Source organism: Polistes fuscatus, unplaced genomic scaffold (assembly GCF_010416935.1).
Source record: "Polistes fuscatus isolate 324 unplaced genomic scaffold, CU_Pfus_HIC Scaffold5, whole genome shotgun sequence".
NCBI classification, from domain to species: domain Eukaryota; kingdom Metazoa; phylum Arthropoda; class Insecta; order Hymenoptera; family Vespidae; genus Polistes; species Polistes fuscatus.
The window spans coordinates 3,108,258-3,122,380 of NW_025113129.1; the positions used below are offsets into that span (position 1 = coordinate 3,108,258).

Sequence of the window (14,123 nt, forward strand, 5' to 3'; positions counted from 1 at the left end):
TCTTGTAATAAAATTGATTACTTCGTATTTGGATCTATTGATAATAAATATATCTAATACGATGTGTTAGTACAAGAGAGGTGCGTGCAGAGGGTGGCAGCAGGGTGCAAATTTGGGAGTGCTATTGTTCCAGGGACTGTAAAGTCTCGCTTTAAACCGTCTCACATGGTGACATTCAACTGTATTGCTTTAGTGTCCACGGAACACGCTTGTTGCTGTTGCTGCTGCTGTTGTTGTTGTTGTACCTGTTGTTGTACTTGCTGTTGAACTTGCTGCTGTATTGCTTGTAGCTGGATCGTTTTGGTATCAACCGTACACGTTTGTTGTTGCTGTTGCTGTGGCTGCTGCTGCTGTTGTTGTACCTGCTGTGCTTGTTGTTGCTGTACCTGCTGCTGCTGTTGTTGTTGCTGTTGTTGCGCTTGTTGCTGCTGTTGCTGCACCTGCTGTTGTTGTTGCGCTTGCTGCTGCTGCGCTTGCTGTTGTTGTGCCTGTTGTGCAGCAGCCTGCGCAGCTTGTCTTTGCTGCTGCCGAAGTATACTTGGCGGAGGATCCATGTGCTGACGTTGATGTAACAACAAATGATTCTTCTGGAAGAAAGCTTTTCCACACTTGTCACAAACATGTGACCTTATATGACAACTGCCGTCTGTATGACGTCGTTGATGTTGGGAGAGTCCATGTTTTTGAGCAAATCCACGGCCACAATCCGGACAGATATGCGGTTTTGGTTTAGGACCTGTACCAACTGGTGGCGAGGTTTGCGTTGCACCATGCATATGGCTAACACCGGGAGCTCCTATCGGACCATTCATCTGGAAATATTTATTTTACTTAGTTTTCGTATGTACTTTTTCTACACGATTATAGATGCATTACCTGGTGGGTTCCAGGAGTATTAGGAGTTAAAAAGTGTCCGGGAGTTTGTTGGAAGGCAGCTGCTAACCCACATAAATCCGTTACTAAAGTTCTGTCACCAGAGTGCAGCCTTAAGTGCAATGTCAAGGCTTCCCTGTTAGAAAATTCTAGTCCACACTCCCTGAAATAATAAACTTGTTGTTATCTCGATGGAATATTTTTCTCACAGATCTCAATAGCTTATGCTTAATGTCAATCTGAATATTCCGGAGACTTTCTGTTGTCATTTATGCGTCCGACATACCTGCATGTTAGAGACTTTTCATCTGTACTCGTATTGTTATTGTGAATCTTGGAGTGCGTAACTAAATCTACTTTTCTTGGGAATGCCTCTCCGCAAACGGTGCAAGCAAAAGGTGTCTCTCCTGTATGTAAACGCATGTGAGCTAATAGCGTTCTCTTCTGTAAAAATTCTTTCCCACAAACAGTACACGAGTGTGGAATTCTACCATGTAACCGACCATGGTTAACTAGTTCAAACTTCCTTTGAAATGTAGCCCCACAATCAGGACAAACAAATGGATGTAAACTGCCATGAAATCGCGAATGCATCGTCAAATGATCCTTCTGTGAGAAGGACTCTCCACATTCTTCACAGACAAATGGCCTTTCTCCAGAATGGAATTTACTATGGGTGACTAAGTGGCGTTTAAGAGGAAACGCTCTTCCACATTCCTGGCAAACAAATGGTCTTTCTCTCGTGTGTACCCGAGTATGCGTTACGAGATGATGCTTTAACGTAAAGGACTTTTTACATTCTCGACATTGATAAGGTCTTTCTGAACTGTGTAAGAGCAGGTGAGTATGAAGGCAATGTTTGTGAGCAAAACTTTTGCCACAGTGAATGCAGATGTGAGGCCTTTCTCCGGTATGTACTCTCGCGTGCGTCGTTAAATGATGCTTTAGCAAAAATGATTTACCACATTCAGAACAAGAATATGGTCTTTCTTTAGGTACACGAACTTGGCTGCCCATGTCTTGTTGTTGTTTTACTTTAGTCTCAATTTGAGTCGTGTTTACGTGCGTCAAAACGTGCCCAAAATGAGCTGTACCATCAGTCTGACTGGTAGCAACGTTATTGGCGTTCGCTTGATTAGAAGCGGCTGCTGCCCTTTTCATTAAAATTTCATTGCACTCTTCCGCAGTAAGTTGCAGAGGTCCAAGCGGTGTCATGAAATGCTTACTCATACCATGCTTGTCGCCTGTAGTAAATACTAATGTATTTGAAAATAGAGAGGGTGGTGGGGTAGGTTGAGAAGCGTCGCACTGGCAACCACCCTTTTCACAATTCAATGGGAAAACGTCGTGATGCTTTTTAGTGCGAACGTGGGAACCATGCGTTTGATTATGAGCTCCACCCGTATGACCGTGATGAGTAGTAGAAGTTTGTTGGCAACTTTCATTCATAGCGAACATAGGTCTACGATGAGAACTATTAAGGTTTTTAGCGGGTTTGATATCGACTTGAATTTTCTGACTGGAACCTTGATCCTGATTGTTATTAACAGCGTAACTAATATTGGTAGCAAGTTCGCTCTGTGCGTTCTCTCGGGTTTCAGTACCAGGTCCTCCAAAGGACCAGGCATACCCGAATCCAGCGCCTGCGTTGCCAGGGGTTGTACACATATTTGCAAGGGTAGCAATGAAGGGGTTGGCTTGGCTGGAGGCTACACCGATAGGCCCCTCTGTTTCGGTCAACGCATCCTCCGTACCAATCCTCTCCACTACGGCAAATTGATCGGATGGAAATATTTTGATAGGATATATATTAACGTAATCTTTACACTCCAGTATCTTGTTTTTGAGCGTAGATTTTGGGTAACATAACTGTTTGTGTAACCTTTAATCAGTTTTCTCATATGAATAATATCATGAAGAACATTAACAAGTACTTGCTGGTATAGTTCCAAATATGATGTATAATAAAATAAAATAAGGTAAGCACGTTATGTGTTTATCTGAATCTCCTGTTGATAATAAATGGCATAAGATATGTTAAGAATATTCGAAGAAATTCGAATAATTCTGTTGGCGCGCTTCTTCCCCTCTGGCTTAAATGCACGCAGCCTCCGGGTGGCGGAGGCTCGGCTCGGAGGCTCCGAAAATTAGGTGCAGGCGGCAGAGGGGGTAGTATCCGCTAAACCCCTAGCTCTCGGTTATCCTAGAGCACTGTTTTTCTAGATTGCCGTCGCGCCACCGTACACCGCCAATATTAATAACGGCGGTTTATGGTACGGTACGCTTACGAGAATAATGCCGAAACCGATTATCTTACTATCGGTCTTCTTGCCTGCCTGCGGCGTCCACGGGTTCTTCAAAGACAACCTCCACCTTTCTCTCGCACCACTCCCAAACGCTCACTTACACTAAACGATCTTAAACTATTGTTTACGACACGACTTTTGTACTTTACCTCGCACATGCACCAGACCGATCGTCATTTATTTTAATAAATTCCATATTTTATTGTCCATACAAAATAGACTCATATATCGGCCATTTTATTTGTAAACTACGAAAAAACAATGTTGCCAATACACGCGCGGGTTTTGGAGGGAGCGAACCGCGAAGTAAGCGTCGTTGCGTACTTCCGTACTGGTAGCACTGCAGTCGCACGCGCTGTACGCGTACCCATTGCGCATGCGCGACAATCTATTCTTTTCCCGCCTTATTTGAATTCTTATTTTTCTCATCTTTCTTAATCATTTTTCTTATAACATTTATTTTTTACATTTTTAAACCCCTTTCCCTTTCCCTTTATACGCGTATGCTATCTTATCTTCTAATAAACATTTTATTATGCCTATGATAGAAAACCGATTATAAAAATTATGAAATTTAATAACAAATTTTCTCACCGATCTTATCGCTTTAAATTTATATAGTTCATATTTATTTTATTATATTTTCCATAATCTGATCGAATGTTAGTGAATATTTTTGTTTCCTGAAAAAAAAAAAAAAAGAAAAAGGACAAAAAGGGATAAAAAATAACGCTTAACACCAAATTTTGTCACCAGCATCGATTTTATCGCTTCAAATTTATTGTTTGTATTTATTTGATTATTATCCTTTATTTGTATGCGATTTGATCGAATGCTGGTGACCACTTTTATTTCCTACAAAAAAAGATAAAAAAAAAAAAAAAAATATAGGAAAAACTATAGTTTTCTGGAATCGACAAGATTCTTTTTTTCTTCTTTCTTTTTTTTATACATACCAGCCCATTTTTCGTCGATCTGATAAGAAATGTCCGCTGCGGGCAGTTCCGTTTTCTTTTAGAAAGATTGAAGAGACGTAATCGCATGCGGGATGTAATCAATTGGGTTTAATTCACGTTCCTCGACGATGTAAACTTGAAATGAGAAGAGAGAGAAAAAGAAGAAGTAATTGCGAATTTCCAACAACAAATTTTCACAAGCGTGAAAGGATAATTGCATTTCAATTTCAAATTTTACTTATCCTTTTCTTTTTTTTCTTTTCTTTCTTTCTTTTAAAGCAATCAGTGAAATATATCAAAAAGTCAGCAAAATAAATGTTAAATAAACGTTTTTAAAATAATTAAACTGTGTAAAAGCAAGTTTAATCAGTGGATTGACCTCCATGGCAATCAACGTGTTAATTGTCTTTGATGTCATACCAATCGATACAGATCATCTTATCGATTCCTCTTTTGTCTTTATCCAATACATATCCTATCTGGATACATACATACATACACACACGCATATATTCCATACTTTCATTGGAAGGAAAAGGTTGGTAGTAAAAAGAGGAAAAGAAATATCTGATATTCCTAACATTTTTCCTGGATTCGCGTTTGACCAAGCGAAGACAGTTTCAAGATCGATGAGAGGGAGCTGATATATCCTGGTAGTGGTAAAGGAATCGTGCGAACAACGACAGTTTTCATCATTTATAGCCTGCTGGTATCGGGCGAGTTATGAGACGTAGAGACTTATGTGTGTAAAATATCTATGTATGCATGCATGTATGTATGTATGTATGTGTAGGTGAGTACTACTATACAGAGAAACAGTTCCTATCGTTCGGTTGGTCATAGTCGACGCAATAACGCAGACTCAGCTACCGATAAGCAAGACCGACCGTTAATGGGCCGCGCGTTCACGACTTGGCAAAAAGCCTACGCATTCATTTTCATTCTCGCATCTCCTCGTGTTAGTGATAATCCAGATGTAAATCGTTCCTTTCTCTAAGAAACCAACTAACCAACCAACCAACCAACTCGATACCTCTCTATCCTCCTATTCCTGGTCTTCGAAAAGAAAATAAAATAAAAAGAAAACAATAATTTATGATCAGCTACTAATAATCACGTTCGTATATTTAAAACTGGTAGTAATTCTTAAACCAGTATTCAAGTTTTCTCAATACTATCAAGTAGAATCTTTAGATGTGATCTAACTTACGATTACATACTTCGAAGATTCGATTAGCAGCACACGTATTGATAGGTATTGTATACATTACTAAAGAATGCAGCCAGGTATTTAATATGCGACGAACATTGGAGACGAGAAGCAGATTTGCGATGCAAATGTATAAAAGAAAAAGGGGATTGGTTAATATATTGTTTTGTTGTTTTTACTAGGATCTCTCTCTCTCTCTCTCTCTTTTTATATGTTTGATTTCTTTGATTTTATCGGTATCTAAAATATTTGATATTCTTTGGTAGGCAGAAATGGATGTCATCGATATCAGGAAGTAAGAGGGCTAATTAATTGATAGAAACAAATCGGTCCTAACCAACGTTAACCTGTCGTTGACTAGGGCTTGGATCGCACAGATGGGGGTGGATGGGTACACCCCTAGAGGGATGGTCGACGAACGCTTGTTTGACGGCACTTCCCCAACACCGATGTGCACGGCAAACGTGGTATCGCATTCACGGTCCACTGCCTCAGGATTCGGGTCTCCACCCTACTTCTATACCGTCTCTTCTTCCTCGAAAAAAGAGAGAATACCGAGAACCTCACCCTACTCTACCCTACCCTCTCTACCCACTATTACCACTACTGTCCTGTCCTGCTGGTAGCCAGAATTGCTAACCAACGAATCCAAGATTTTATTTCATTTTGAATTTATTTGATCTCCCTTTTATTTCACAAAATTTCCTTGTTAAATATATGATTAATATTTAGTTTGGATTAATAAATGAAAAATTATTGGTATATTTGAAATAGGAATAGAATTGGTGTACACGTTGAAACAATATTTTGAATAATCGATGTAACATCGGTCAATGATATTTTATATTTTATTGATCCCATTTTTTTCTTCTTTGTCTAATTAATTATAAATACTCGTTAACGTATATACGAGAAACGTAATTGTTTTTCATTCTTTCTTTTTTTAGCCTCTAATACCAGAACATAAATAAATGTATATACTTCAATACTCACTTAAGAATATTTATAGACCGTTCGTGATTAGGTAGACTTGTCGTCGTCTGTTCATAGACTAGACTGAACACATTGACCTGTCTCTCTAACCGGTAAAACAAGGTAATCACGTATACAAGTCTAAAACAGTATACGGCGCCTATACTGCAGTCCTTTTTTTTCACCTTAATTAAAAGATAATTACTTAATGAGGATCATAGATAAATTTTCTCTGAAAGCTTAACGAGATTCTTGCATTTGTGTAGACGCATCTGTTGATAAATCAGATGTTAGTTTTGGAATGTTACTTTAAGGGTTTCTCGGGAATCGTCGTAACATCAATTTTCTAACGCTCGTCGGGTTGTTAGACAAATTATCCCGTCTGTCCGGTTATCCAATAATTTTTCTAACATAAGTCGGATATATTTTTTTCGGGACAAATTTTTGTCCACGTATACTATTCAGATATATCAAAAGTTTCAAGCTTTGCTACATTTTATCGAGATAATTCAACTTTTAACGCATCGTTGATCGATGTATAAATCCCTTCGATCGATCTATCACAAATCCCCCTTTACTGTTCTCGTAAATGCACCCCCCTCCCCCAAAAATTGTTACACTGTGACGAGTAACGCAACGTCATCGAGCGCATCCCATGGGTACTTTAACGTGCTCATTTTGGAATCTATTCGCTTGGGGAATCTACTACGTGCATTCCGCACTCCGGAACACGTCGTTGCCTCCTTTGATCTAACAGGACACTCGGCTTTTAAGCTTGCGAAAGAGAGGCCCAGATGGTTATGATAACAATAATTTGATCACTCTCTCTCTCTCTCTCTCTTACTCAACAACCATCTTTGTTTCACTTTATCTATCATGTGTCGTTTGTCTACCTATCAATACTAATCTAATTTTCTTTTATTATGTATCGAGTCTGTTATACCATTTTTATTATTCTTGTATTGTTGATACATCATCACATCTTTGATATACAATGTGATCTTTTAATATTAATCAAACGTTAGTGTTGATTTTGAGTCCTATATCGAATGAAAACTTCAAATAAAAAGTAAAGTAATATTTAGAGGAATAGGAGACAGACAGACACGTTTGTAGTAAGAAAAATAAGTGTCGTTTTTCTTTCGAATCATCGAGGTGATATGGTAACCCCCAGGATAGAGTCGAAAGGAGTTCCTCTTGGAATCGATTGGGAATTAATCCGGTGCTATCGCTCCTTGCAACCGTCTCTCCATTGTCTCATTGTCTGCTCGCTCGAGTTAGTATGAGAAAGAGTAAGAGAGAAATAGAGAAAGAGAGAAATAGAGAGAGAGAGAACTCTCCTTCATTGCTATCTTGGTTCCTTCCGAGAAAGATCGTTGTGATCCAATTCGGGGCCAAGGAGTTCTGCTATTCTACAGATATACCTAAAGGTCTAACCTAAGGTCTAGGATTTGTTGTCTCGTATCAGCGAGTTAACTTTTTCTCATCTTTTCTTTTCACTCCTAAGCTTAGTTAGAAAAATGACATCAACAGTTTCAAACCTACAATTGTATCAATCTCGTATCAATGTTAAAAATACTATCATTTTAATTATAATTATATAATTATTTAACATTACTAATTATTACAATATTCTTACTATTATATTAACTAAAAATATTTATAATAAATCGTGTTCAACTTAGAATTACATTCTTTGTCCTTGTATTTGTGATATATTATTTTAGTTTGGTTACCTAAAAAGGGTGTTTATCATGCATGACTCCCATCCTCAGAATGCCATCTGCATTATACAATTGTTGGTTTCTCCTATCATCGCTGGGTATCATAAACACCATGCTACTATTATTACTACACAACTACTACCAACTACTACGAGGGACACGATCTTCACGGTCAATATAACGCACGTCGTAAAATCAATTAGTGGTGAATTGTACCGAAGCTTGGATCAAGCCAATGTGTACAATATAATACACACCACTTACACGATCCTATAATATCTCTTCTTATTATTTTCAAAATTTCATTATTGTCTATTGGCTAACGTTTCCCAAAAAGTTCAACTACTAGCAATAAATATTTCATTTACAATTTGTTGAATCAAACAATTATTTTGTAGATATATTTAATCATGCATGCATCATCATCGAATACGAAAATGTTCTTTACTTTTGTATAAATTGAAATGCGAAACGAGAAATTAAATTCTAACAAATCAATATAAAAACATAAATTAAAATAAACGAATCGAAACATTTATCAGGATAAGAAAAAGAAAAAAAAAAAGAAAGAAAGATAAAAGTGAACATACTTACATATTTATGAAACTAATCGTCTATACTTGGCCGATATTTCATTATCATAATTTCGTTTGTACGGACTAAAGATCCATAAATCAGATTCATTCATTCATTTATCTCCAATGAATTCGTTTTGGTTTATCTTCTATGTTTCTCTGATCGTATATAACAACATACTACTCACACAAGTCAGTTATTTTTCTATGTTTGAGTTATTTTTTTTTTCTTTTTCTTTTTTTCTTTTTTTTTTTTCATGTGCCAATGGTTTCGAGAATATAAAGCAGCGTCAGCCATGGAGGTATTCCTCGTGAATCGACGAGATTGCCAGGTCTTTTTCTTGTTCTTTCTTTTTCTTCCCCCTCTTCCCTTTCTTACTCTTTTTTTCTTTCATTCCATCGGTTCCTTTTTCGTGGATCATATATTTCTTCGCGTGAAGAACTTTCTACGATACCACGACAAATCTTTGGAACATTGGCGCCGTTTTGTCCTCTCCTCTCTCGGCGTAACCGATCGAACAAATTTTCAACCCATGACGATGGTTTTCTTTAAGAATTTATCATAACTTTTTCAACAGCCGATATATATTCCTCCATTTTCTTCCCTTTTCTTTTTGTCTCCATTGAAATTGTTTTTCTAACAAAAAAAATAATAATAAAAAATTACTCAAGTAAAAGTGTGTTTGTGTCGATAATCACAAAAATGAACAATGGGGAAATTGATTTCGTATTATAATTGATATTGTAAATGAAAATAATTCATTATAATAATCAAATGAATAGAATTTTTAGTTGACTCGTACTTATGTAATTCAAAATTAACGATAGACACAAATAGATAAAATTTAGATCTATGTGTATGCACAGATATGTCTCTGGTAATTAGTGACTGAAGAACAGAAACGATGTCTGACAATCGGTCTGAGCTTGTAACTGAAGTAGAATAGTGAGTAATAGTAGTAGTAGTAGTAGTAGTATGGCATACGACATACGACTCGTAATCGTAGCGAGTATCTCGACTGCAAATCGGCGTGATAACCCCCATTTCTCTCGTCCCTTTCACCCCCCTTTTCACCGTGGTACTCGGCCCATTCAAGTATTCACCGTTTTCCGCGACAATTGTCGGGTGCAACGCAATAATTACGTAATTCCCGCCACACTTATTACTCAGAGAGCTTCGTACCTACCTAAGTAATAGTTGATAGTAGTGGTGACTACTGTTTTAGTGAACGTAAGGAAATGGGGGTTGAATTTCGTAGGTGCCGACTTCTACTTTTACAACTTAACAACCTCTTAAGCTCGATACCTTTTCTGCCATTTTTTATTTATTTATTTTTTCCTTTTTTTCCTATTCTAAATAAATCGAATATTTCATATTTCATTATTAATCGTAAAACCGTAATCTGTGATATTACGAAAAACAACAAAGTTATTTTATAATACTGAATTTGTTCTCCTTTTTTTTTTTTAGATGTAAATTAATTTACACATTCGTAATAATTTTTCTATACATGTATTAATAACGCGATATTTTTGTTTTTGTTTTCAATATTAGATAATTAAGATTTTATATGCGTAATTTTATTTGTAAAAGATATCGAATGAAATTTTCAAAATGTATATTAGAACACACGTGCACGAACAGTTTGAATATAAACATCGTTGCTTATTTAAAGATCGTCGAAACAGGATTAACTGTTCGTCACATGTTAAGTCGTATAATTCTCGTTGAATACGGATCATTGACTTGCAAATAAGTCGTAGTATAATTCTAGTAGTACGTTAGTATTAGAAATTCTCTCAAACTATTTAACCAGTACCAATATTGATTGTGGGATCATAGCAACAAGTGTGTGACGGTTGCACCAAAACGTATTCGTATTCACGAAACGTTGCTATGTATACACATATACATCAATATATATATATATACTTGTCAGTATTTGTAAAATGAATACGTGCTTAAAAAAGTTAAATACATAAATTACATCAGTATTGGTAGCTTTAAAAGAAATCACTTAATATTGTTATCAAAAAATTCAATTAATTATCTATCCTAGTAAGTAACAAAAACAACAACAACAACAAAAAAGAAGTATTATATTTTAAAAGTATATAATAATAAAAGAAAAAGTATACAAAATATTATATGAATAAATTAATATTCAATTTATGAGTATGGTTATTTAATTACAGGACTATGGAATGCCGTCTTCTAAAAGAATGCATTAAGTATACCACACACACACACACACGCACACACTCACAAATATATATATAGGTATAGTTCGTTTGAAGTTTCTCGAAGATGCGTTCATCCAAAGCTATAAAAATTAATTGGCTCTCTCCCGAAAGGGCCAAGAAAAAAGAAAGATTCGTGCCTACCGTTGAAACAGGACAACTAACCATAAGCCGACAGCTGAAAGAAGAATGCAAGGCCGCCCATGTTTCGGCCTAGTTGTTGTAAATCCTATAGGAAAGAAGAAGAAGAAGAAGAATAAGAATAAGGTTTCCGATGCATTTCGTAGGATCTTATACGTTTTGTTGGAAGAAGCTGTCATCGGTTATAGAAAGAAAGATAGATAAGATGAATAGATAGATAGATAGATAGATAGAAAGAGAACATTTAAACGATCGATATAACCATTCTTATAATTCCATCTCGAGTCAAGTGAAATTCTTTGAGGAAACAAGTGGAATTATGTTTTCAATTGGTTTGATTAATTAGAACATTTTCCATCGAGATTATCTTTTGTTATCAAAAGTGACAAGGTAATAAAAGATACTTTTGTAATTTCCATTGTTATCGTCAATAATAATATGCAACTGTTGGATCGATTAGTTAATTTTATTAACGAACCGATTTCATTTTTCTATTTTCGAAAAATATATTACAAACATACAAATAGTGTTACACACTGAATTTGCAATCTAAACGAAATTGTATCGATACTAATTCAATCGAGATGCAATCAATACAGAATAGATTAACTTTTGTTCATTGTTGGAATTAAATAGAAAAAAAAAAGATATCTATGTTTCGTCTAGTTAATATTGAACTTTTTCTATACGAAGATAAGAAAAAGAAAAAGAAATATATAAAGTTGCATAATATAGAAACGGTGACTCGTCCGCGAGAGAACCCCTCGAGGGTCGAACAATTGAGTGCCCCAAGAACTACCTACTCACTTACGGGCTCTCACCTCGATGCTGCAGGGTCCACCACCCCCATACTCCCACCCTTATACTCCCACTTCTCTACCACCCTCTTTCTCATCCCCCGTTTTGCTCCACTGTCCTTCGCCAACGAGTCATAACCGTAGGGCGTACAATGGATGGAAACTACCGGCGGCTTTTCACCGGCACTTCTTCGCCCCGCCAATTAATTCCGACCGTGCCGATTTCGTTCAACCGAAGAAAACCAGTCCTAAAGAACGCTCGTAAATCTTCGACCGATCCGTAACCATCTTCTTCTTCTTCTTCTTCTTCTTATTCTTTTTCTTATTTTTATTCTTATTCTTATTCATCCTTTTCTTTCTTTTTTTTTTTTACTGTCGGATTCCTGATATAAAATGTCGGTGTAACGTCGAAAGGCTAATCAAGCCCTTAGCGATATCCCTTTCATTTGCTCGATTCTTTCCATACCGATCTTTCGAGACTCATCAGGGTTATTTGGATCCTTTTGAAAAAGATTCTTCTTTGTGTGTGTTTCTTTTTTTCATTTTTATATTTTCATGTTAATTAATGTAGTACAATAGTAGTGCTTTCATAATATGTTGACCAAACTGTATCGGTTTTATTTTTTTCTTTAAATTCTCTAAGAGAATTGTTGTTAATTGTAGGGAATTCAATTGAAAAAAATAAAATTGCCAAAATTTTCAATCGAGAAAATAATGAATTCATTTGCGGATTACAAAATTTAGGATCAAATCAAAGGATATGAATTTTTTGTTCATATTTTAGGTTCAAATATCGCAAAGTACGATTAATAATCCGATTAGATTTCTAATGACTCAGGAAGTATCCCTTTCCGTCGTATTTTCAAGTAAAAATCGCAAGTTTATTATCTTATCCATGCGGTTAGCGAAAAAGGAGCTTTGGAAGGTCGCCAATCGTGACGGGATCTTTCGAGTCTTGCGACCAATGACGAGAGCCCGACGAGTTCGAATCTCTCAGGAACTCTCTCTCTCTCTCTTTCTCCTTTTCCTACGAGCTTGCGTAATTTATTATCTTCGTAAGGTTCTGACATTTTAAATCCCACGACTTCTCGAACAACTTCGAATTCAAAATTTTCCTTAATCCATTCGAAAGAAAATAAATAAAAATTCGGGTGAAATACGTAAAATGATTTAACAAAAAAAATACACACACACACACACACATACGTACACGCAGAGGAATGATCTAGGAGATTGATAAAGAAAGAAGGAACGATGAGAAAAAAGTAATGCAAAGAAGAGGAAGAGGAAGAGAAAGGAGGAACAAAAAATCAAGAAGAAGAAGAAGAAGGAGTATAAAACGAGAAGAAAAGTCAGTTGAAAGATAGTTAGCGGAGTGAACGAGCGGCAATGTGATTGAGAGAAAGATAAAACGAGAGAAAGAGAGAGGGAGAGAGAAAGAGAGAGAGAGAGAGAATGGGAATGAAGGGATTAGATTTCGGGGTGAATCGGTAGGATTGGATTTGGCAGACGCGAGTCGTTGCTGGTAGGTAGATGCTGGCTGGAGAGGAGTAGAGTAAGAGGAGGAGGAGGAGGAGGAGAAGGTGGAAGAGGGTGGGTGAGAGAAAGAAGGAAGGAAGGACGGCGAGGTGGTGAGGAAGAGAAAGAGGAAGAGGAAGAGAGAAGGAAGAAAAAGGGTAGAAAGAGAGAAAGAGAGAAAGAGAGAGAGAGAGTTTAGTTGATGTCCGAATAGTGGTGGTGGAGAGGCGGGTGGTTGGTAGAAGAGAAACGCGAACGCACTAAGGGATGCTTGGTGGGGGGTAGGAAGGAGATGGAAAGCTAAGGGATAGAAGAAGAACGGGATGGTTTTGGTGGTGTGTAGGTGAACTGGACAACCACCAGGGAGAGAAACCGCGAGAAAGAAAGAGACAGAGGGAAAGACTGAGAGAGAGCGAGAAAGAGAGAGAGAGAGAGAGAGAGAGAGAGAGTGTGAGGGAGAAACGTCGGTGGTATTTAAGGGAGAGCCACGAGCATAGCGCGCCAGTTACTACGGCCGATTGGCCCCACAAGGTGTCGCTCAGTTACCCTCAACGCGGTAATCTACGATTTGTGCGAAATCCTAATCTGGAGGAGGAAGTTAAACGCGAGTTGGTGTGCCATTCATTTAATCCACGTGACTAATATTTTAAACCAACCCCCTTTATTTATTTCCTTCCTTCCTTGTTTTTTTCCTTTCCTACTTTCCGTTAGTTATTATCATTTTCTTTCGATTTATTTTTCTTCCGTTCCCCCTTTTTCCACCCCCGCGTTTTATATCTTCCTTACTTTCTTTCTTTCTTTCTTTTATTT

General features: G+C 37.0%; 1 protein-coding gene across 1 annotated transcript; it reads right to left on the minus strand.

The window, feature by feature from the left end:
• Window positions 1-161: 161 nt before the first annotated feature.
• LOC122522054 (zinc finger protein 530-like) lies at window positions 162-3,484 on the minus strand. Its single transcript, XM_043642848.1, has 4 exons — window positions 1,160-3,484; window positions 877-1,036; window positions 436-812; window positions 162-393 (listed from the first exon to the last, which is right to left on the minus strand). Exons 1-4 carry the CDS (start codon window positions 2,539-2,541, stop codon window positions 162-164), a joined length of 2,151 nt encoding a protein of 716 aa, XP_043498783.1. The 5' UTR covers window positions 2,542-3,484.
• Window positions 3,485-14,123: the final 10,639 nt, after the last annotated feature.